Raw genomic sequence first — 25,343 nt, 5'->3', positions numbered from 1 at the left:
GGTCAGGACAGGCTCCCTCTGACTGGGCAGCAGGAGAAGCAGTGTCATTTTGTTGCTGTGATTAGAAAGCCAGCCAAAACCTCATTTCCCGGAAAAACAGATTTTTTACAGAGTTTTCCAAACTGACAAGTGCGCTGCGGTCATGCCTGGTCATGTGGGGTCATGAAAGGTGACCCGAGACTGAATGGCGTGTGGGTCAGCGTTGTGCACCGACTGGGGTTCCCGCTTCTCATCAGGCGCGGGTGCAGACCTGCCCTGAGGTACCGCAGCCGCGGCCCACTAGTGGGTGGGGACAAGCAGGAGTCACCACAGGCAGGATGATATCCAAGCTGTGGCAGGAAGACCATTTGTCTCATAAAACAGGAGAGTGAGTGGCCCAAGCCAGCTCCAGCACAACCCAGGGGGAGGCCCCGCTGCCGAGGCAGTGGTGTGCTGAGAGGGCTCGATGCCCCTGGTGTCCCTAGCTGGCCTAGCCTGTGGCATCGGCACACACGGAGCTCGTGAGCAAAATGTGACAACAGGACACATGATCACCTGATCACTACTCTGCTGAGTGTCACTATAGACAGGAGGGCTCTGAGACAGTGCTGGTTCAGCCATGCAGTGCTAGCCAGGAATTCCAAGGCCTAGCGCCAACTGTCCTTGTTCCTTGCGGCCTGCCAGCCTTCAGGCAATAATGTGCGAATCTTAGCCCTGGAGTATGTGTGGGCTCCAAGAAACTTTATTAGAGGCCTTGAAAACTCCAGGCTGACCAGAAAAGCAAGGCCCCACAGGGGTGGCCAAGCCACCTGGGGGTCATGGCTTTTTTTTTTTTTGGTCGGTCGTGGGGCTTGAACTCTGGGCCTGAAGTTGGTTGTGAGTCTTGAACTCTGGGCCTGGGCGCTGTCCCTGAGCAATTCAGCTCAAGGCAAGGGTTCTACCACTTGGACTACAGGGCCACTTCTGGTTTTCTGGTAGTTTATTGGAGATAAGAGTCTCACGGACTTTCCTGCCAGGGCTGGCTTTGAACTGCGATCCTCAGATCTCAGCCTCCTGAGTAGGTAGGATGACAGGCGTGAGCCACCAGCACTTTGCTTCAGTGGCTTTTTAAATCACATGGCCATAGGCGGGTCTATGGAAACCAGTTATTGGGAGAAGAGTAATAATCTTTTTCTTTGTTCAGGACACGGCAGGTATAGAAGGAAGGTCATTTCCTTTTATTATAAAGGAAGAAACATTCACTAATTATGATGGGTAATGTGCAGCTGACTGTGGAGTGCAGCTGTCCAGCTGTCTTCCCTCCTCCTGCCCAGGGGACTGAGGATTACAGGCCTTTGATACCATGCTTACCAGTTCATCTTAACTTTTGAAAAACAACCCCTCCTCCCTCCCCCACAAACCTTTTTTTTTTTTTGTCGGTCGTGGGGCTTGAACTCTGGGCTTGGGTGCTGTCCCTCAGCTCTTCAGCTCAAGGCGAGCGCTCTACCACTTGAGCTACAGCGCCACTTCCAGTTTTCTGGTGGTTTATTGGAGATAGGAGTCTCACGGTCTCTCCTGCCCGGGCTGGCTTTGAACCGCGATCCTCAGATCTCAGCCTCCTGAGTAGCTAGGATTACAGGCGTGAGCCACCAGCGCCAGGCTTCCCGCAAACCTTTTTGTCCTAGATTCTAACCCCTGGTGGCCAACCCTCTCTGGATATGTGTGTGTGTGTGTGTGATGCATGTGTGTGTGTGTGTGTGTGTGATGCATGTGTATGTGTTGGGGGGGATGTTTGTCTGGAATGGAAAGGGCACCTGATCCTTCAAAGCACTGCTTATGTCTAGGTATGAGGAACCTTTGTCAGATTGGAAAACAAATGATTGCTGATTCAGTTTTACAGATCAGAAGTGCCCCCCCTACACCTGGCAGCTGACATACGGTTCACAAGCAGGTTTGCAGAGTGCTGTGAAGAGCCACAGCCAGGCCCGATGTCCAGGTCTGACACTGTCCACATGCTGCTCACTCTGGGTCTACCATGGCCATCTGTGTGACACAGAACCAGATCAGCCAACGACAAGGGTTAAGTGTCCCTACCAGGGATTTGCTATCCAGGCTCTACCTCAGCGGGCAGACACAGGCTTCCTGGAATGGGTGCTTCACCCTCCAGTGGAAAGAAGAGTGGAGGCTCTTTGGGGGGCAGCTTCTTCTGCCAACTCAACAAACAGCACAACACACTCCCACAATGGAGAGTAGTGACATTTTAAGCTTCGACATTTTAATAATGATGTCAGCAGAAGCTGGCTGCACTAATATCTGCATAGACGACTAGCCACTCCTACCTCCTACCACAGATAAGCAATAGCTCATCCACGACCACTGTGCAGAGGAGCCATGCTGACCAAAGCCTCTGTGTGACTGTTGTGGGACCAGAAAGATCTGAGCCAGGCTCTGGACACAGGGGCTAGGAAAGGTCCGTCCTGTAGGACTGAGCTCTGGACACAGGGGCTAGGAAAGGTCCGTCCTGTAGGACTGAGCTCTGGACACAGGGGCTAGGAAAGGTCCGTCCTGTAGGACTGAGCTCTGGACACAGGGGCTAGGAAAGGTCCGTCCTGTAGGACTGAGCTCTGGACACAGGGGCTAGGAAAGGTCCGTCCTGTAGGACTGAGCTCTGGACACAGGGGCTAGGAAAGGTCCGTCCTGTAGGACTGAGCTCAACCCCTAAGCTGCCAGAAAGAGCTGATGCATCACTAGGCACTGTCCGTACCGAGGGAGAGAAAATGACACACATGAAGACCAGTACAAACCAGTCACCAATTCTGAAATAGTAATCTAACACAAGCCTAACAGTAGGAGAGCAGCAATACTGTTCCCATAAATGAAGCAACTTTTAGTATTTGAGGACATGGAAGGGATTGTGGTCAGGAAGTCTGGCTGAAGCAGCAATGGTAGTCTCCACACAGGGCTGGTCCTGTGCCAGCTGGAATGCCAGCTGTCTTGAGCACAGAGCTGGAGTTATCACACAGCACAACAATGCAAAGGAATAGTTTGTGGACGTTTTTGTGGTGCTGAAGGCTTAGCCTGGGCTTTGTGTATGCTAGGCTCTATTACACGCCCTATTCCAGGTTGACTGATGGAAACTGCTGAGTGGGGAGCTCTATCTATAGGGAGGTGACCCTGGTCTGGCCAGCCACAGTTGGACTAACAAGTGACCAACAAGAGTCAAGTCCAGTGAGGAATCCATAGCTGACCACCAAGTACCCTCAGGAAAAAGTAAACCTGGGTTATGAGAAAGATATCCTTAATATCCCCTGGCCTAGTACTGGGGATTGAACTCAGGACTTAGCACTTTCTTTTTTTTGGGGGGGGGGTCCAGTCGTAGGGCCTGAACTCTGGGCCTCTTCAGCTCAAGGCTAGCACTCTATATCACTTGAGCCACAGCACCACTTCCCGCTTTTTTTCTTTTTGCTTATGTGGTACTGAGGAATCGAACCTAGGGCCTCATGCATGCAAGGCAAGCGCTCTACCACTGAGCCACCTTCCCAGCCCCAGGAATTAGCACTAAAGGAAGGCACTCTACTGCTGAGCCACATCTCCAGCCCTTTTTTGAGGCAGAGTCTCATTTCCTATCTGGGTGTAAGCTTGGACTATGATCTGCCTATTTTAGGCTTCCCATTCCAGCTAGGATGACAGGTGTGTGCCACTAGGCCAAGAAGCTTCTGTTGAGATGAATCTCAGACTTTTCTAGCTTGAATGGTACCAAGAACCTCCTGCTCTCAGCCTGCCATGTAGCTAGGATGGCAGGTGTGTGCCACTGTGCCCGATTATCAACCAAGAGCTCAACCAGATGGGGTCTCATTAACTTTTCTGCTCTTACTGGCCTTGAAACTCTTATCCTCTCAATCTTAGCCTCCCAAGTAGTCAGGATTCCATGTGGCCATCATTTGTGTTTTGAAAAGCTATGGTACATTCAGATCAGTAAATAGAATTTGTTATTGTGGTGACCTCTGGCTTTCTAAGTGTTATACCAAAAGACTAGGAGCTTCCAGAAACTCTTCCTTCCCATGAAGGGGCAGGGCCACTCACCGGGTTTTGTTCTTCCGTGGGCAGCGCTGGAGGTGATGGTGAGAGACTGGGGCTTTACGGGATCCCCTGGGACAGGAAAGCTCCCAGCGCTGGGAACTTGGATGTAAGGCCCCACGGCAGCAACCCGGCCAGATGCACTCAGGGGGGACTGCGGTGACGATGTGCCATTCACACGATTCAGCTGCAAACCAACAAGAAATCAAAGTCAAGATTCTTCCAAACTCAACTCAGCCCGACTCCCTGCTCAGACCACAGAGCACTCACTGGACAGACCCTCACCCCAAGAGACTGGCATCTAGAAGAGAGCCTGCAGAGGGCACGGTTCACTGCTGTAGAAGCCACTTCCTCTAATAATACCCACCTACTGGCAATGCGAGAGTGAGGGGCTGATGTGAAGACAGCATCACTTTTAGTGACAAGGACCACCTTGTCCCCATCTGAGGGATGCTCTCCTTCCCCTAGAAGGGCAGAGGTCTGTAGTCTGAATATAGCTTCAAAACCTTCCCTGTCATTTATTCTCTGCACTGCTCTGTGCCAGTTACTTAGCCTTTCTTAGCCTCTGTGCCTCTGTCCATGAAGTCTGGGTAAGAGCTACTGTAAAGAATGCAGGGAAGGGCTGGGAAGTTGGCTCAGTGGTAGAGCGCTTGCCTTGCATGCCTGAGGCCCTGGGTTCGATTCCTCAGTGCCACATAAGCAAAAAGAAAAAAGCTGGAAGTGGCGCTGTGGCTCAAGTGGTAGAGTGCTAGCCTTGAGCTGAAGAGCTGAGGGACAGCGCCCAGGCCCAGAGTTCAGGCCCTGCGACCGGATCAAAAAAAAAAAAAAGAATGCAGGGCAAATAAACCCCCAAATCTTCATGCTGAAAAATTCAATAAATGAAATGTTGAAATGCAAAGACGAAAGGAAGGAAGGAAGGGAGAGAGAGAGAGAGAAAGAAAGAGAGACTGACTGACTGCAGGGCAGGGGCTGGGAATGTGGCTCAGTGGTAGAATGCTTGCCTAGCATGGATGAAGCCCTGAGCTCGACTTCTCAGCACCCCATACACAGAAAAAAACAAAAATGGCGCTGTGGCTCAAATGGTAGAGTGCTAGCCTTGAGCAAAAGAAGCTTAGGGGCAGTGCCCAGGCTCTGAGTTCAAACCCCAGGACTGGAAAAAAAACGTAGGGCAAAGTACCCAGGACAGACTGTGATCCTGATGGTGTCTGAGGACACTGGTCACACAATGCCACCAAGAGTCTGCAAGGAGCTCTAATTAGAGAACCTCTGGCTCCTCAGGGTCCCCAGGTAGCTTCAGAGTGGAGAGTCATAGTGTCTGCCACTGTCTGCAAGGTTCTGTGTACAATACTACACCATTCTGGGGAGAGGGTACAGGACTTTCATAACCGCTTAAAGTATCTAAGATCTTCAGTGGAAGCACATCTCTGCAGAAGCACCAAGTTCTTCAGGTAGATCCTGATAGAATGGATCTAGCCATTTGTTACAGTTAATTTTATGCATCAACTTGGTACCTAGACATTCAGTTATTTACCAATCTAGATGTTGCTTTACAAGTGTTATTTTTGTTGTTGTTTTTGGTCTTGGGGCTTGAACTCTGGGCCTGGGTGCTGGCCCTCAGCTCTTCAGTTCAAGACTAGCACTCTACCACTTGAGCCACAAGGCTACTTCTAGTTTTCTGGTGGTTTATTGGAGATAAGAGTCTCACAGACTTTCTTGCCTGGGCTGGCTTGAACTGCGATGGATCCTCAGAGCTCAGCCTCCTGAGTAGCTAGGATTACAGACAGGCATGAGCCACCAGCAACTGATAAGTAATAATCTCTTCCTGAATTTTTTTTTTTGTTGGTTGTGGGACCTGAACTCTGGGCCTGAGTGCTGTCCCTCAGCTCTTCAGCTCAAGACTAGCACTCTACCACTTGAGCCACAGCACCACTCCAGCTTTTTCTGTTTATGCGGTGCTGAGGAATGGAACCCAGAGCCTAATGCATGTGAGGCAAGCACTCTACCACTGAGCCACCATCACCACCCTGTTTTTTGCCTCTTTTTTACAGTCCTGGGGCTTGAACCCTGGGCCTGGGCGCTGTCCCTCAGCTCTTCAGCTTAACACTAGTGCTCTACCACTTGAGCCACAGTGCCACTTCCTGTGCAGGCATTTTTGAGATGATATTAACATTTAAATCAGTAGACTCTGAGACAGGCAGATGGGTCCATAATGTGGATCTCATCCACCCAGTGGAGGAAGGCCTTGAAATGAAAGAAGGACTCAAGTTCCAAGGCTGAGGACCTGCTGTGCAGATTCCTCAGTAGCACATAAACAGAAAAAGCTGGAAGTGACGCTCTGGCTTAAGTGGTAGAGTGCTAGCCTTGAGCAAAAGAAGCTCAGAGACAGTGCCCAGGCCTGGAGGCAAGCCTCAGGACTGGCAAAAGAGTCTCTGACTTTCCTGCCCAGGCTGGCTTTGAACTGTGATCCTCAGATCTCAGCCTCCTGAGGAGCTAGGATTACAGGCATGAGCCACCAGTGCCTAGCTTGTTTCAAGTTTTGTCCAGTGGGTACTTAGTAGTTTTGAAATTCCAATTACCAACTGGACATTTAAAAAATTATAACCCCTGGGGCTGGGAAGATGGCTCAGTGGTAGAGTGCTTGCCTTGCATGCATGAGGCCCTGGGTTCAATTCCTCAGCACCACATAAACAGAAAAAGCCGGAAGTGGCGCTGTGGCTCAAGTGGTAGAGTGCTAGCCTTGAGCTGAAGAACTGAGGGACAGCGCCCAGGTCCAGAGTTCAGGCCCCACAACCAACAAACAACAACAACAACAAAGACACTAACAATAAATAAATAAATAAAGCTCAAAAATAAATAAATAAATAAGTAAAACCAGCATAAGGATTGTTTAAAAAATATTATAACCCCTTATGTGGTATCTTTCTCAAGAGTTTTCAAAATCCCTCCAGATGAATTACTCGTAGGAACCTTACAACACCTGGGGCAGAAAGGACCAATGCCTTTCTAGCAAGGACACAAGGCTACAGACACAGGCTAAGGGACTGGCTTCAAGTGGCAGCTTAGACTGTTAAAACATGAAGGCTGGATGCCACCACTCCAGGGCCAATAGCACCCCAGTGCAGAAGAGACAGAGCTGCGGAAAGATGGAGATGGAAAGCTGAATGCCAGGCCATGAGGTTCTGCCCCCACATGCTAGGAAGCAGTGAGTCTTTGGAAGTGATATTTGCCTGTCTCTCTTATAGGGGTTGTTGTATCAGCTGTGACAGGTAGGAGTTCAACGTCATTCAAGGACACTGAGGAGTTTAGATGAACCACTGACATTAGTTTAGCTCGCAGACATTTTCTCATTTACATGCCTGAATTTTCTTGCCATAAAGACGCTCACGCAGCTCCCCAATTCGCTTGTCCATCATGGCCACCTCCATGTTGCGCTTATTTAAGAGTTCCTTCTGCTGCTGGAGTTTTGAATTCTGCTCCTGGTTAAGCTGGTTACGAATCTTCAAAATAGAAAATACACCATAAGACTTTCACTAATTAAAAAGTCAAATACCACCCTCTTCTCCCCTCTCCAACAAATTCTCTTGCCAAAGAGATAAAGAAGAAAAAGTAGCCTGGAGTTTGGATATGTTTACATGTATACACTGTCACCTGTGCGCCACATAGTTCATAGATTAGTAACAGGCAAGCATGGTGCTAGACAAGTGCTCTACTACTGAGCCACAGCCCTAGATCTTTTTTTCTTGTTTTTTTTTCTGGTTGTGGGGCTTGCACTCTGGGCCTGGGCGCTGTCCCTCAGCTCTTCAGCTTAAGGCGAGTGCTCTACCACTTGAGCCACAGCGCCACTTCTGGTTTTCTAGTGGTTAATTGGAGATAAAAGTCTCATGGGGCTGGTTTTGAACCATGATCCTCAGATCCTGAGTAGCTAGGATTATAGGCGTAAGCCACTGGTGCACTGCTCCTAGCTCTTTTTGAGGCAGGGTCTTACTACATAGCACAGAATAGCCTCAGACTCATGATCTTCCTGCCTCTGCTCCCTCAGTGATTAGATTGCAGATCTCATGTCTGTAATCTCACCATGTCTGCCCCAGAACAGAGTTCTTACGAAATAAAGAAACAGAAAATGCTTGCAACTATCTCTCCTCTCTAAAACACAACCCTGGTAATGAGACCACGCCTGGAACCCTGGATGCCACCACTGTGCAGCCCCTGCAGTGGCGCTCAGAACCAGGAGGCGTGCCTGTCCCACCAGAAACACGGCTATACCCCAGCCATCCAAGAGCAAACAACACAGAGGCAGCAAGACGCTCACAACGGATAACCTGGAACCCCAAACGAGGCCTTTATATTTCACTCATTTATAACCAGTATTTTTTAAATTAATTTCTATTGTGTCAGTATGAGAGGTGGAGGTTTGAGTTCAGGGCCTGGGCACTGTCTCTTAATTTCTGCTCAAAGCTGTGTAATCAGTATTTTTAAAAAATGAGCTAGGAAAGAAGAGACAGTATCAGGGAGCACTCCCATAGGTGCTAAACTATTTAGGTACACAAATATCTGCATGTGCTCACCAGATAGGAGGCAAAACATGTATGAACAAACTGTAGTCCAATAGTTAGAAATAAACTCGCCTATTCATTATACCTCAGCATTTAACAATTGCCTGACATGCAAAAGAATGTTAACAGAACTTAATAGAAACAAGTGATTTTATTTTCATAGCTAAACACTCTTGTTTCATAAAATACTACAGGACTTTCCTTAGTAAGTCCTAATAAAATTGCTTGAAAAGGCACTCATGGATGACAACTTCTGAGACAGGGAACTTGTCACGACTGTTATGAACAGTGTGTGACCCTGCCCTCAATTCACATGCTAAAGCCCTGAAGAATCGCAACATTGCCCCAAGGTGATGTTTAGTGAGGTATGTGTGTGTGTGTGTGCACACGCGTGTGTGTGTGCATGTGTGTGATGTTTAGTGAGGTAGGTGTGTGTGTGTGTTCATGCTGGTAGTAGACTGGTACTAAGGACCTGGCTGCTGTCCCTTAGCTTTTTCACTCAAGGCTGGTACTCTACCATAAGCCACAGCTTCACTTTTCTGGTGGTTAACTGAAGATAAAGAATCTCACTGACTTCTGTGTGGCTGGCTTTGAATAGGGATCCTCAAATCTTAGCCTCCTGCGTAGCTAGGATTATAGGCGTGAGCCACCAATGCCCGAGTATGGTACAGCCTCTTTCCGTGGTAAGTTTTAGATGAGGTCAGAGGGCAAGCACCCACAATAGGATGGGTAGTTCTGTCCTTAGAAAAAGAGGAAGAGAGACCAGTAAACGAGAACTCCATCTCAATCAGTAAGATGGGCAAGGTACACCAGTATTTTGTAATCCCAGTTTTGTATGAGTCTATAGGTAAGAGATCTGAGGTTGGCCCTGGGCAAAAGTGAGAAACCTACCTGAAAAACAACTGAAAGCACAAAAGTGTGGGAGAATATGGGTTAAGTGGTAGAGGCCTACCTACCTAGCAAACACAAGGCCCTGGGTTCAAACCGCAGTATAAAAAGCAAACCAGTCAGCAAGCTGGGCTCTGTGGCTCACAAATAAAATCCCTATACTCAAGGGGCAGAGACCACAGTTCACAGTCAGCTCTGGCAAAAAGTCAGCAAGACTCCATCTTAACCAAACTCAGCAGTGGACGCGCACCACCCCAGCTATCAGAAGCACAGGCAGGAGGACTGTGGTCTGAGGCCAGCCCTGAGGGGAAACATGGGACTATGTGAAACTTCACAAAAAGGGGAGAAAGGTAAGAGGAGGGAGGGGGAAGGAAGAGAGAACTGGGAGAGAGGAGGAGAAGGGGAGAGTGGGGGAGGAAGGGAAAGAAGGAGGGAGGGAAGGAAAGAGGGAGGGTGGGAACACTAAGTACACATAGCTCACATCAGGAACTTAATCTGTCAACTCCCTGACCTCCAGAACCAGGGGGAGTCCACGCCTGCTCTCTGAGTCTCCCATCAGTGCTATGTTGTTACAGTAGCCTGGAAATAAGGATTTCAGAGGTGGCAACTAATGTGTCAAGACTAACACTCAGGCTTCATTATGTTGCCAACTGAGTCCTCACATTGAATTTCTTTCTTTCTTTTTTTTTTGGGGGGGGGACCAGTTGTGGAGCTTGAACTCTGGGCCTGGGCGCTGTCCCTCAGCTCTTCAGCTCAAGGTTAGCGCTCTACCACTTGAGCCACAGCGCCACTTCCGGCTTTTTTCTTTTTGCTTATGTGGTGCTGAGGAATCAAACCCAGGGCCTCAGGCATGAAGGCAAGCGCTCTACCACTGAGCCACCTTCCCAGCCCTACGTCCTCACATTGAAAACACACTAAGTGAAGAAGCTGGTCAACAAGGGCCACATGTGGTGACTCCATTGCCAGACAGACAACTCCAGACAGACTCAAGGCAGATTCCTGGCTGCTGGCTCTTAAAGGCATTATCGAGGGGGGTTTGGGGCAATGAAAATGTTCTAAAGTTTGTGTGGCAGGGGATGCACAACTCTGTAAAGATACTCTGGCACACTTTAAATGAATTGTATGCTCTGTGAATTTCATCTCAATGAAGCCATTCAAAAATATTTTGTACTGAAGATAGTTTACGCCTCCTGTTAAATTAGAATCTATTTGTTTCCAGTTCCTGAATATCCATCTTCTATTAAGGAGAAAACTGAGAGAGTTTTACACAATTATCCCCCAGGCCCAGGTGAGTTACCTGTAGCTCTTGGTACAGTCTTTTTAACTCCACCGCTGCTGGTCCTGTCAACTTGCCATTATAAGACTGGAACCCATTTAGTTTTCCCTTCTTTAAATCTTCCAGTTGCTGGCTAAGCTGATCAACTCTCAAAATTGCAGTTTGTACCTCCTGCTTCTTCTCCTGGAACATGGCACTGAACCTTTCTATTTCAGCAGCTGTAATTGTCCACAAAGAAAAGAAGTCATTTAATGGATCTTCACTTGTACACACGGTATTCAATTCTGTTCCTATTTCACGCTGATTAAAGCGTAGGCATAATCCCATATACTCTTCCTCTCCCTTTCCCTTTCAGTGCTACAGCTAGAACCCAGGGTCTGACACACACTGGCAAGTGAGTACCCTATCCAGCAAGAAACACATTTCAACAAGCATCTAGAACATACAGTATTACTCCATACAGAGCAACAATTATTTCTCCAATAGTTACTGAACATTCCTTAGAGCAATCAGTCCCAAAGCCAGTTTAGCTAAGCCATTCTGAAGAGGTGCTAACCGAACTCATTAAAAGACCCAGTCCACTGTTTGCCTTACCTCATTTAATGCATAGGTAAAACCCAAGCTACTCAGTGACAACAGAGACTGTCGATGAGGGAAGCCTTAGCAGCCCAAGCAGCAAAAAGGGTCAGAAGGCTCAGGCTCCCCCCACTCCGTCTCGAGTGGTACTGAAACTGCATTATGTGCCCCTATGAATATACACACTTAGGATGTGTTCATCAAAATATTCCAAAATGTCGGGGCTGAGACTATGGCTTAGTGGTAGAGTGCTTGCCTAGCATATGCATGATGCCTTGGGTTCAATTCCTCAGTACCGTATACATAGAAAAAGCCGCAAGTGGGCTGGGAAGGTGGCTCAGTGGTAGAGCACTTGCCTTGCATGCATGAGGCCCTGGGTTGGATTCCTCATTACCACATACATAGAAAAAGCTGCAAGTGGAGCCGGGCACCGGTGACTCACGCCTGTAATCCTAGCTACTCAGGAGGCTGAGATCTGAGGATCTTGGTTCAAAGCCAGCCCGGGCAGGAAAGTCCGAGAGACTCTTATCTCCAATAAACCATTAGAAAACCAGAAGTGGCGCTGTGGCTCAAGTGATAGAGCGCTCACCTTGAGCTGAAGAGCGCAGGGACAGCGCCCAAGCCCAGAGTTCAAGCCCCATGACCGACAAAAAAAAGAAAAAGCTGCAAGTGGCTCAAGTGGTGTATGAATGCTAGCCTTGAGCAAAAGAAGCTCAGGGACAGTACCCAGGCCCTGAGTTCAAGCCCCAGGACTGGTAAAAAAAAATTTTTAAATGTTTAAGGTGGCAGAAACACTACCCTGATTTGATCAATGCATGTTATAATATGCATCAAATTATCACACTGTACCCTGTAAATATATACAATTAAAATTATATAAAAAAATCAGGAAATTGATGTTAACTGGAACAAAATCTAATTGAGGGCTTCACTGGCTTTACGTAAGTTTTTTTTTTCCTCCCAGGGGTTGGTGGGATGTACAGTTTTTTTAAAAAAAGTCACTGCCATTATAACCAACTCTGTCCTCTTAGATGCAATGAAGTTTTAGTGCACTTTGTTGCAAAATTCCATGTGACTTTGTAACAAACTGCCAGGTAGCCGGCTGTCTAAAGCATCTGGGGGCGGCACACAGTAGCACACAGGCAGTCAAACAGGGTGGACCACGGCCGCAGCGGCTGCAACACGTACACAGATTGCCATTCATGATTTTGCTGTAGTCCACTTGTCCTCTCATGGCACGAATTTTCTTCAGCTTGTTCTCCTGTGCTTCAACTCGCTCTTTCAATTTCTGAAGCTTCTCATTTTCAGAAATAGTTTGTTGTTGGCGTCGCTCCTGTTGCTTTAGAAAATGCAAACGCTGTTCCTGACAAAGAGGGAAAAACTTTTCAAACTGAAATTTACAACTACCTTTGTACTTCAGAACAGAGATGTGTATGCACACTATTACCGATCTTGAATAACACTAGAACAACCTTGCACCTATCGGTCCACACAAGGCATACACATGCGTGTGGCATGGCAAGTCTGGGGATCCTTGAAGTGCCCTCACCGCCACACTCATCTGCTCTGCACAGCTCACCGTGGGAACCTCCACAGCTACGATCTCTGCACTTAGCACAGCTGCCAAGTGCAGCCAGCTCTGTTTCCTGCTGTTAGAACACACTTCCTCCCACTAAAAAGCACTTCCAAGATTTCTTTCTTAAAGAAAAATATCTTTAAGTAGCTGTACAAAGGGGTTTCTTTCTATTTGTTAATGAGTACAATGCATCTTGATCAATGTCATCCTTTTCGTAATTCTCCTCCGTCTCTCCAACCCCCGCACCCCCTCAAGTTCCCTGGTTCCATTTCACATACATCAATTGAATATTATGACTATTCTTCCCACCCTCCTCCCCTTGACCTCACCCCTCCCGACAGCACAAGTTCCTGCTTCCTGGTGTTCACTGAACTCAAAGGAGTTACACCATTGGAATCTTCCACGCCATATGCCATAGTTAATATGTTTGTGCACAAATGCATAGGACTTTGTAAATTTGCATATATATATTTATAATATAGCTGTGTCCTCTCCATATGAGATAAAACAGGAATCCTTTGTGTCTCTAAGCTAACTTCAGTTAATAAGGTTTCTTATTCAACTTCCTAAATGAGCACCAACAGAATATTATACACAAGGAAAAAGTGTGAAAGATTTAAATGTCCATTTTTAACTGACATGAGAAATCAGATAGTTTGTTCCCTTTAAGACTATTTTTTCAAAAACGAAACATTTTAGAACACAAAATCTTAAAATAAAAACGCGAAATCCTGCTTCTATTATTAATATAAAACATACCTGGAAGATAACAGTCAACATTAAATATGGTTCCATATGGATTCATAAAATATACCTACCCAGCTGGGTGCTGGGTGCTGTAATCCTAGCTACTCAGGAGACAGATCTAAGGATCGTGGTTCAAAGCCATCCTGGGCAGGAAAGTCCATGAGACTCTAATTAACCATCAGAAAACCAGAAGTGGTGCTGTGGCTCAGGCAGTAATGTGCTAGCCTTGAGCAAAAGGAGCTCAGGGACAGCATCCAGGCCCAGAGTTCAAGCCCCATGACCAACCAAAAAAACAAAACAAAAACAAAAACTACTCAGGAAACTCATGTATGATGAAGTCAATATCACACATGATACTTTAAGGGCAAGGGTGTGCTCAAACACTTCAGGCTTAACATTAAAAAAATTCACATTACTGAAAATATCTATAAAGTTTTTTTTGCTTTTTGGGTTTTTTTTGGTTGGTTATGGGGCTTGAACTCTTGGCCTGGGTGCTGTCCCTGAGGTCTTAAGCTCAAGGCAAGTGCTCTAACCTTTGAGCCACAGCACCACTTCTGGTTTTCTGGTGCTTAATTGGAGATAAGAGTCTCAAAGACTTTCCTACCCGGGCTGACTTTGCACTGCAATCCTTAGATCTCAGCCTCCTGAGTAGCTAGGATTACAAGCATGAGCCATTGGCTCCCAGCTATCTGTGAAGATGTTTTTTAGCAGTAATATTTTTGGACCAATATTTGAAAAGAAAACAAACAGAATTAGAATTTTTTCCCAGTCCTGGAGCTTGAACTCAGGGCCTAGGCACTGTCCCTGAGCTTCTTTTTCTCATAGTGCTCCACTACTCTGAGCCACAGCTCCACTTCTGGCTTTTTCTTTTTATATGGTACTGAGGAACAAATCCAGGGCTTCATGCATGCTAGGCAAGTACTTTACCACTAAGCCACATTCCTAGCCCCAGAAAATTTTCTTTTAGTTGGTCATGGGGCTTAAAACTCAGGGCCTGGGCGCTGTCACGGAGTTTTTTTGCTCAAGGCTAACACTCTACTACCACTTTGAGTCATTGCTCCACTTTTGGTTTCCTGCCTAGGCTGGCTTTGAACTATGATTCTCAGATCTGTTTCCTGAGTAGCTGGGATTATAGACGTGAGCCTGGCAGAAATCTTTATTACATATACTGTGTATATTTCATCTTAAGAGTATATTAATATTTACTAATCTTAAGAATTAAAAAATGTTATGTCCAATAAACTTTATGAGACTTTTATAAATAAGTCAACTAAAATATTTCATAAAAGCAGCTAATACAATGAACTACACAGTCATTCGATAAATGAGAAAACTGGATTAGCAATTTGGTCCAAAAGGAAATCTCTCTGCAGAAGAGAGCAGTAAGAATTAGGTTGGAAATGATTAGCAGTTCTCTTCCAAGCTGGTTTTGAACATTTTAGGATCATTCACAACATGAATCGTTTTCAGCAGGCATGGGTTAATAGGTCTGATTTTTTTTAGTCTATCAAGTATGCCTAAACCATAATTTGGAAAAATTCCAAATCCTACTTTACAGTTTCAACTACAAGTGTGCACGGTGTGTAGGATGAGTGCTGACTGCTTGCACTGTAATCACGCTAACGTGTTTAGCACAGTAGGACGCACGAAAGCCTGGTAGCCAGCTGTCATCCCCAGGGTCCCTGCCCAGGGTCAGGGACTGCTGCTTTCCTCCAGGACACTCACACCAAACACACGGCAGAGGAGGCAGCCAGGGAACAGAGAAGTAACAGAAGATCTTCTGAGATTTTCTTTACAATTGGGAAAGTGCCAATATTTTCTCTCCCCCCCTCCCCCTCTCCCCCCCATGTGTGTGTGTGTGTGTGTTCTTGCTCTGATGCCTGGCTAACATCCTGACGCTACAGGAGGGGTGACACAGAGGGAATGAGCACTGAGTACTTCACTGGCATGGCTCTATCTGGAGAGATCACGCAATCTCAAAGCACAGCTGGAAAACACAGGACTGAAGCAACCTGCCTGTGCTATTATGACTTACCTTGGCAACCAACATTTGCTGCTGATTTTCAATTTGTTGCTGTTGCCTGGCTGCCATGTCTTGGAGCTCTGAGAGGGTAAGTTCCACACGCGGATTCCCAACCTATAGAGAACAAAAGTACTCATCGTATCTGTGTTCATCAGGGTAGCCATCTTCCTCTAGGTTGGCACTCACAAATGTCTGGATTTCAGACAGGATCCCTAGAACTTAGAAGAACACAAATTAGGTTATTTTCCCATAAAACATTTTTAAAGTGTTGACCACTTATGAAGTGTAAGTAACAGGTTTCAGTCAGGTGCTGGTGGCTCATACCTGTAATCCTAGTAACTCTGGAAACTGAGATGGTTGGGAATCATGGTTCAAGGCCAGCCCAGGCAGAAATAAAGGTTGTGAAACACCATCTCAACACAGGGCTGGATGCAGTGGCCTGTGCTGTCATCCTAACTGCTGGGAAGTCCAACACAGGTAAAGTGAGCAGGGAAAGGGACAAAACAAAAACAGGCTTCACTTTTTTTCTAAATAACCCTTTCCTTTTTATTTCATTTCTTTCTTTGTTTTTGGCAGTACTGAGGTTTGAACTCAGAGCCTGTACTTGCTAGACAAGTGCTCTACCTTCAGAGCTGTGGTCCTCTATAAACTTCAGGTATTATAATTAATATGGGGCTCAGATTTATGTAAACATTGAAAATGTGTATTATAACTGGTATTCTTTTGCCTGGAAGCTAGGTGTATTTGAGCAAATGGGGATGTTACTAGTTAAGGATATACAACCAAACACAACCAAGGACATAGAGGGGATTCCCAAGACAAGTATCCCACTGCCAACTGTTCTGGGGGAAACTAAAATCCCTGCCAGATTCTAAAATACAACAACTCCATTAAATATCTAATACACCCTACGGGGGGAAAATGGCCTGTTATCTGAAAGAATCATGTGTGTGAAATAACTGTGAAGAGGAGTGCACCTGGCTATCTCCCACCTCCGTGGCCATGGGCTGAACTACATGCTTTATGCCCATCAAACAGGTGCTATGACACTCAATTTCATATGTGTATGTGGGTGGAGGGTGGCTTGAACTTAGTGACTTATGTTCTTGCTTGGTTTTTTAACTGAAGGTTGGTGCTCTATCATTTGAGCCACAGCTCCACTTGTGGTGGTTAACTGAAGAGAAGAGTCTCAAGGGCTTTTCTGTCTGGGCTAGTTCTGAACCATGATCCTTGGATCTTAGCCTCCTGAGCAGCTAGGATTATAGGCATGAGCCACCAGCATTTGGCTCCATTTCTTCTTGCAGGGCAGTTTGGGGTCTGACCTCAGGGATTCACGCCTGCTAGGCTTCGGCAACACCTCCAGCCCTCTTGCTCTCGTTATTTTTGGGACAGGGTCTTGCTTTTTGCCAGATTGGCCTGAACCACATCTTTCTATTTTATGCTTCCCACTACAACCAGGTAGCAAGTCATGCACCATCAACCTGACTACTTTCTGTTGAGATGGCGTCTTGAAATGTTTACCCAAGCTGGGCTGACAGGCATACCCAGCTACTAGTTACGATGTTTTTTGTTTTTGTTTTTTTTTTGAGCTCTTCAGCTCAAGGCAAGCGCTCTACCACTTGAGCCACAGCACCACTTCTGGTTTTCTGAGTGGTTAATTGGAGATAAAATTTATTGGAGATAAGAGTATCATGGACTTTCCTGCCTGGGGTTGGCTTTGAACTGCGATCCTCAGATCTTAACCTCCTTCTGAGTAGCTAGGATTACAGGCATAGGCCACTGGTGCCCAGCTTTTAAGATAGATTCTTGAAAACTTTTTTTTTTTTTTTTGCCTGGGCTGGCTCTGAACTGCAATCTTCCCAATTTTAGTCTCCTGAGTAGCTATGACTACAGACATGAGCCACCCAGCACCCAGCCCAGCACCTCTGTCTCACAGATGGAACAGCTTATGTGAGGCAGAACACAGATACAGAGTCAACTGTACAGGTTGTACACTCTCCGGCACAAGCCACACTTCTGGTGTGCTGTATGTGTTGTACACTCTCCGGCACAAGCCACACTTCTGGTGTGCTGGCTGGTTTCAAGCACCAAGCTCCATGTTCTTCAAGTCTTCATGCTGGGAATGTGAGCTCCTCTGGGGGAGGCAAAGGAATATGCCAAGAGGTGGCTCATAAAAGCAGCAGAGCTCTCTTCTAATGACTCTTGGCTCTTTTGAAGCCTTTGGGTGTAACCATGGATACTTCCAGTCCCTCTGCACCTCTTCCTCCTTTGTTTTCTATATGCCCTCAGAACCCCTTCACTTCTGTCACCCTTAAAATTCTTACACTTTTAAGTCAGTTGCAATCCCTACTCCTCTAGCTCCATGGCTTACTCAACTTTTATGGTATTTGAGCATGATCTCAGCTGTAGGAAAAGAGAACCAACATTCCTTCATCAGTCTTACTTTGAACCACTGTTTAAAGATTTTAAGGTATCTAAGTAGAGCCAGTCTCTCTTAAGCTTCCTAGTTATGGATGCTTCCACTAGAAAGAAATTGGCTTCTTCTACCAAAAACAGAAAAGGTCCGGGGCTGGGAAGTGCCTCAGTGGTAGAGTGCTTGCCCTGCATAAGTGAGGCCTTGGGTTCGATTCCTCAGCACCACATAAGCAGAAAAAGCCAGAAGTGGCACTGTGGCTCAAGTAGTAGGGTGCTAGCCTTGAGCTGAAGAGTTGAGGGATGGCGCCCAGGCCCAGGCCCAGAGTTCAGGCCCCAGGACTGACAAAAAAAAAAAAAAGAAAAGAAAAAGAAAAAAGGTCTGGCAGTACAGTATAAATGGCCAAAGGACTGTTTCTATCTTAATACTTATGAAGGATTACTAATTTCCACCTATTACAATTTTGCAATCACTGCAACAAACAGTATTTCTTCTTTCCTTTTTTTCTTGTAATTGTTATGTATTTATGATTCCTCCTTCACTTTGGGGCAAGAGTGTCATAAGAATGACCACAGATTGCACAAGTAGCATCCTGGTGATCTGGTATTCAGTGCACAGTGTACTGAGGAAGTATTCCTCTCCACATGCACAGTAGTAGGCAGATGTCAGTCCCTGGTGGGCAGAAAACATCATGTCTATGCATACTGCTGCCGAGACTAACTGGAGTCAGTCTCTGGCGCAGCTGGCCAGAGAAGAACTGTGATCACATGGCATCACGTCCTTGGTGGAGTCCAGATATGATCTAGCTCCTGCAGCATGGCTCCTGGACTGCAGATGCACTAGAACCTCTCTCCAAAGGTACTTCCAGTGAGGGCTGCTTCCAAGTTGCCTTCATCCCTGAGCTCTGGATTCCAGACACACAGTTACCTTACCGAAGTGCCAGGTTTACCTTCTGCCTGACACTGACATCACCCAATCCCAGCCTGCGCAGAGTGGTAAAGGCCTCGCTCTAGTCCGTGTGATCACTCCTCTGGTCACTCCACTTCTCCAACCCCTATAGATCTACTATGGCAATGGGAAAATAAGAGATTCTCTTCTCAGCCAGGAACTGGTGGCTCATACCTGCACTCTTACTCAGGAGTCTCAGCTCTGAGGATTTTGAAGCCAGACCAGGCAGACAAATCCCTCAGACTCTTACCTCCAATTAAACCAACAAAAAGCTGGCAGTGGAGGTGTGACTCAAGTGGTAGTGTCACTCTTGAACATAAAAAGTTAAGCAAGAGTGCCAGACCCTGAGTTTGAACCCAATACTGGTACCTACAAGGAAGAAAATGATTTTCTTCGCTAACGTGTATCAGTACTACTGGAGCAAAACTCTCTACCAGTTAGTTACCTAACACCAGGCTTTGTGCCTGTGAGATGTATCAACAACAGGCAACTGTCAGATGCCTCTAATTATAAGCTCATATAAAGCACAAACACATTTTAAGTTTTTGAGTCAGCATCTCCTCCTGAGAGGTTTGGTGATTTCTCCTGTGTCTAGCCCCACTACATATGAGCCTGACTTCTCTCTATGTGAAGCATGCCTCCTCCTCGCTATTTCAGCTCTGCCCCAGGTATCTCCTTACCATCTCACTAACAAATTGTTTCTGGCTCCTATCCCTCTAACCATGACCTCTAAGTCCTGTCTGCCCACAGTGGCCATGAGCAGTAATGCTTTGATGTGCTGAGGAGCAAGGCAACCTGAAAACAGAGGGCAGGACCAAGGTGCTCCACACACAAGCGTCAACGTGTCAGGGGAATAATCGCTTGGTGGTACTCAGTAACACAACACTGTGACAATTCATTTAACTTCTAGATGCCAGATATAATCCTAGGTTCTGAACTCACAGTAGTTTCCATATTTTCCCACTGTGACTCCCCTGTTATAATGCAAGAGAAGATGCCCACACAGGACATGATTACATCCCTCATCTACTCAACTCTGAGCATCAGAGACTGGGCTCCTGTTTTATTTTCATTGAGAACCTTTCCCAGGGTGGCAATGAGGATATGCTCACATGCTCTTGTGTACGTGTACCACTCGAGCTGTTACATGGGAAGCCCTCGTGAACAGATACAAGTAGTCGTTTAACTGTGCCCTCAGCCACCCTGGGTCCAAGGACGATGGGGACTGTCAGGCTGAACAAAAGGTATTTCATAAAGCCTCCCCAGTCTACACAATGAGTCCAAATGGGAAGCAAACACTTCTGTATACTACCATTCCAGGCCTCAAAGAAATCCCTCCAAAAATATTATCCCACAATACCCCACACAGAGCTGGACGCTGGTGGCTCACGGCTGTCATCCTAGCTACTCAGGAGGCTGAGATCTGAGGATCACAGTTCAAAGCCAGCCTGGGTAGGAAACTCCATGAGACTCTCCTCTCCAATGAACCACTAGAAAACTGGAAGTGGTGCTGTGGCTCAAGTGGTAGAGTGCTAGCCTTGAGCTGAAGAACTAAGGGACAGCACTCAGGCACAGAGTTGAAGCCCCATGACCGAAAAAAAAAAAAATACCCTACATGGACACAAATGAAATTTGATCTCATTTTTATGGCTGTTTAAGATTAACAACATCAAAAATATATGCATATATTTTATCCTTTTAAGATATGAAAGGTCAGCCGGGTGCTGGTGGCTCACGCCTGTAAGCCTTGCTACTCAGGAGGCTGAGATCTGAGAATCATTGTTCAAAGCCAGCCCAGGCAGGAAAGTCTGTAGGATTCTTTATCTCCAATAAACTATTCAGAAAAAGCTGGAAGTGGCACTGTGGCTCCAATGGTAGAGCGCTAGCTTTGAGCAAAGGCAGCCCAGGGACAGTGCCCAGGCCCTTAGTTCAAGCCCCAGGACCAGGGGCTGGGAAGGTGGCTCAGTGGTAGAGTGCTTGCCTTGTATGCATGAGGCCCTGGTTCGATTCCTCAGTACCACATAAGCAGAAAAAGCCAGAAGTGGTGTTATGGTTCAAGTGGTAGTGTGCTAGCCTTGAGCTGAAGAGCTGAGGAACAGTGCTCAGGCCCAGAGTTCAGGCCCCATGACCAACAGAAAAAAAAAAAAAAAGAAAAAGAAGAAGTTTTGTTACTTGTTACTCAATTTCTCCTGTTTGTTCAAATCCTCTTGGAATTTGTCCAGTTTTCTAAGCATCTATTGTATCCTTTATTTCATTAACCATTTTTACCATTGTTTTACTGAGCTACTGTTTGGACTTTCTTCTTTTTCACTCAATTGAGTCCTTTATTGTGGTGTTACTGGTTTTTGAGGAAGATGTGTCCTTGTTGATTTATGAATTTCGTGATCTTTTCTTGGGATTTATGCATTTGGATCCAGGATTTGCTGGAATTTTAATCTCCTGTATCTTCAGTTGGTGGCTCCTTGCAGCTTCATCAAGATGGGGTAATGGCTCAGGAGAGATGTATGGATTGGCAGGATGGGTTTTAATTAATGGACAGTCCACTTAAGTGCTTAAGACACTGGATTTGTGATTCTTTAACACTCAAGGTAAGGAAGCTTGGTTTCATAGACTATTGCAGATGGTAAACTGTAGCCTTGTGTTTGTGGTAAGTTCTAATGAAGACCAGAGACTGCTCTAATATTTTTGGATGGATATATTCAACTTCTAAATTTTTCAAACAAATGGTAACCTTTTAAGAAGATACTGTTTAAAAAATGGTATATTGACAAGTCAAGAAAATGTACTAGGACCAGATTCACCAAAGGCTGGAGGCTTATTCTCCATGTAAATCTCACATTTCCAAGTCATGACTTGGAAAACTACCAAAGTAAAAAATATTAGAAATCCAGGCTACTAGAACCAGATTTTTGTAGATATTAAAAACAGCTGCAGGGGCTGGGAATGTGGCTTAGTGTTAGAGTGCTTGAGTAGAATGCATGAAGCCCTGGGTTCAATTCCTCAGTACCACATACACAGAAAAAGCCAGAAGTGGTTCTGTGGCTCAAGTGGTAGAGTGCTAGCCTTGAGCAAAAGAAGCTCAGGAATAGTACTAGGCCTTGAGTTCAGCTACTATCAGCCAGGTGCCACTAATCCCAGCCTTTCAGGAGGCTGCGATCTGAGGACTGTGGTTCAAAGCCAGTCCAGGCAAGAAAGTCTGTGAGACTCTTTTTTTTTTTTTTTTTTTCGGTCGGGGGCTTGAACTCTGGGCCTGGGCGCTGTCCCTCAGCTCTTCAGCTCAAGACAAGCGCTCTACCACTTGAGCTACAGCGCCACTTCTGGTTTTCTGGTGGTTTATTGGAGATAGGAGTCTCACCTGCCCGGGCTGGCTTTGAACCGTGATCCTCAGATCTCAGCCTCCTGAGTAGCTAGGATTACAGGCGTGAGCCACCAGCGCCCGGCTGTGAAACTCTTATCTCCAATTAACCACCAGAAAACAGGAAGTGGAGCTGTTTTTCAAAGTGGTAGAGTGCTAGCTAGCCTTGAGCAAAAAAGCTCAGGGACTGCCTCACCATCACCACCACCACCTCCAACAACAACAATAGAATGGATCTGAATCCCTATTGGGTATGAACTCAAAATAGATCATAGACCTAAATATAGAAAACTCAGGAGGCAGGACCCCCAATTTTGGCAACAGAGTAGGCATAAGGAATAAAACAGAAACTGAACTTAGGCAGGCTGGCTAAGCAAACAGGACAAAATGCTTCCAGAACACCTAAGTAAAACTTGCCTTTCCCTTGCTGACTGGACTGTGTATTACCCTCTGTTTTAAATTATATCTGTGTGTCTTCCTAGAAAATCATGGAACCTGGGAACTCCAACACAGCAATGTACAAAGTGAGAATCAAGCTGCCACAGATTAGCCTGACTTCTTGACCTGCAATTTTCAGAGCATAACTTGCTCATCCTCTTACCTCAGCCGCTGGTAATAGGCATGAATCATACCATCTTGGCATCCTGCCCTACTCTTCCAATCCACACACCCTTCCTCCCTCACAGCTCTCTATGATGTCTTGTTAGTGGTCTTAGCCCACAGGCAGAAGCTTAGCGTGTTATTACCCTATATTCAGGATATACACAAAAACGGTTTTGGAGAAGTATGTCTTTTAACATATTACTTTAAAGTGCATAAAAATGTGCTTTGTAGACAATAAAAGTACCCTACAAATAATGCATTACTAGGCTTAAAAGGCAGTCCGTAAGCTATAAAATACAGCAGCGTCTTTGATGTATTACTTATAGCTGGCACAAACTTATTCCTTTAGGTTAGGTCTCATATCTTCCTTTAATTATAAGCTCACATAAAGAGCACAAATGCATTTTAAATGTTTGATTCAGGTTTTAGTTTTGTTGCTCTTAAAATAACACAGTATCTCCCTGCTAACATAACTTTATCATGGAAACAAAAATTACAGACCTGTCACATCCAAACTAGCCATCTCCCTTTACGATATCATCGGAATCCATTCCTTCTGAGTCCCCTCTATAGCATAGATACACACACACTGCAGGGTGCCAGTGGCTCAAGCCTGTAATCCCAGATACTCAGGAGATTTGAGGATCACAGTTTGAAGCCAGCCCTGCAGGAAAGTTCATGAGACTCTTGTCACCAATTAACCACCAAAAAAGCCAGAAGTGGCACTGTCCCTCAATAGCCTTGGGCCGGGGCGGGGCAGGGGAGGGGGGAGCTCAGGGTCAGCACCTAGGCCCTGGGTTCAAGACTGAGGGGGGGACGGGAGGCCTCATACACTTCACACCTCACTTCAACACACTGCCTATTTAATACATTTATGTCATCAGCCTTCAAATACAGGTCACTATAAATCTTAGCACTCAAAATTCCACTAGAGGGCCAGGTAAAAAAAAGAGTGGGGAGAGAAAGGGGTTAGGGGAGGGGGAGAGACAGAGAGCTGGAGATGGAGAGAGAAAGAGACAGATTTACATTTGTGGCAAGCCTTCCTAACCCCCAAATCAAAACTTTTCAAGCATCAATTTGATTTTTGGATTAGGATGCTGACCAGTAAAGTCCAAGCAAACATTCCAATATCTGAAACATTCTGAAAACTGAAATACTTCTAAGTCAAGCATTTTACATAAGGATATTAAATCCCTCCAAATAACCTTTTACAAATAAGTCACAGTCCAAACTTGTTAGATCCTCAAAGGCAATTAAAATTCATTTTAGTTCATTTACCATCACTTACCCCATTTTCAGTGCGTTTTTCTCCGGGTACACTCATTACACTTCTTTGAGCTCTCTGTTCTTGGGTCTGACGACTACCTAAAGAGATGAAAGGACTAAGCTTACTAAGTCTCCATTTCTTCATTCATTCAAATATTAGCACACACAATAGCAGGCTGAGAAATTAAAAACTGAGAACAGCTGGAAAATGTTTCGCATTTTCCAAAATTTTGAAATCTTTTCTTTTTATAGTCTATCTCTTGAAATTGACTTTAAAATGGCAGTGATAGTAAATTTTATGTCCTATATATTTAACATAGTTAAAAATAACTTTTTGGGGCTGGGAAGGTGGCTCAGTGGTAGAGCGCTTGCCTTGCATGCCTGAGCTGAGGCCCTGGGTTCGATCCCTCAGCACCACATAAGCAAAAAGAAAAAACCCAGAAGTGGCGTTGTGGCTCAAGTGGTAGAGTGCTAGCCTTGAACTGAAGAGCTGAGGGACAGTGCCCAGGCCTAGAGTTCAGGCCCCACGACCGGACCAAAAAAAAAAAAAATAACAATAACTTTTTGTAGCAGGGTGCCGGTGGCTCATGCCTGTAATCCTAGCTACAGAGGAGACTGAGATCTGAGGAATGAGGTTCAAAGCCAGCCTGGGCAGAAAAGTCCATGAGACTCTTATCTACAATTAACCACCAGAAAACCATCAGAAGTGGCACTTTAGCTCAAGAGCACTTGAGCTAAAGAGCTGAGGGACAGGGCACAGGCCCAGAGTTCAAGCCCGCCACACACAAAAAAATCTTTTCTTTAAAAAAGCCACTAATTTAATCTGGAAATCTCTGTTTATCTTGTCATATTCCTTAAGAAATAATCCTGTCATATTCTCAGACAAAGTAAAGTGTGGTGAGGGCTTCACAGCAGGTGGCTCTGCAGAGCCAGCGCTCTCAGAGGTGCTGCAGGCCTGCTCCTTCTCTTTCCACCTGGCTTGTAGCTGGTACCATGGAGACAGCCATCCCCAGGCCTGCTTTACAGCACATGAAATACATGACCTAAAGGACCAAGGATCTAATCAATGACAGGGAGGGAAGGA

At 45.9% G+C, this 25,343-nt stretch overlaps 1 protein-coding gene across 3 annotated transcripts in view; it reads right to left on the bottom strand.

Moving 5' to 3' along the window:
* Positions 1–25,343, bottom strand: part of Ppp1r13b (protein phosphatase 1, regulatory subunit 13B) — a 45,048-nt gene that overhangs the window by 10,960 nt on the left and 8,745 nt on the right. The window contains exons 3-9 of one of the 3 annotated variants that reach the window (XM_013016353.1): positions 24,282–24,358; positions 15,687–15,788; positions 12,517–12,691; positions 10,774–10,970; positions 7,392–7,532; positions 4,042–4,222; positions 1,897–2,001 (exon numbers count right to left, since the gene is read on the bottom strand). In XM_013016353.1, the coding sequence (XP_012871807.1) occupies positions 1,897–2,001; positions 4,042–4,222; positions 7,392–7,532; positions 10,774–10,970; positions 12,517–12,691; positions 15,687–15,788; positions 24,282–24,358 (978 nt within the window). The remainder of the gene's footprint in view (positions 1–1,896; positions 2,002–4,041; positions 4,223–7,391; positions 7,533–10,773; positions 10,971–12,516; positions 12,692–15,686; positions 15,789–24,281; positions 24,359–25,343) is intronic. The other 2 variants (XM_013016361.1, XM_013016370.1) reach the window with 2 other exon arrangements.

The sequence above is a fragment of the Dipodomys ordii genome, unplaced genomic scaffold, assembly GCF_000151885.1.
Source record: "Dipodomys ordii isolate 6190 unplaced genomic scaffold, Dord_2.0 Scaffold2, whole genome shotgun sequence".
Classification (NCBI taxonomy): domain Eukaryota; kingdom Metazoa; phylum Chordata; class Mammalia; order Rodentia; family Heteromyidae; genus Dipodomys; species Dipodomys ordii.
This window is presented reverse-complemented; position numbering and strand designations above follow the sequence as displayed.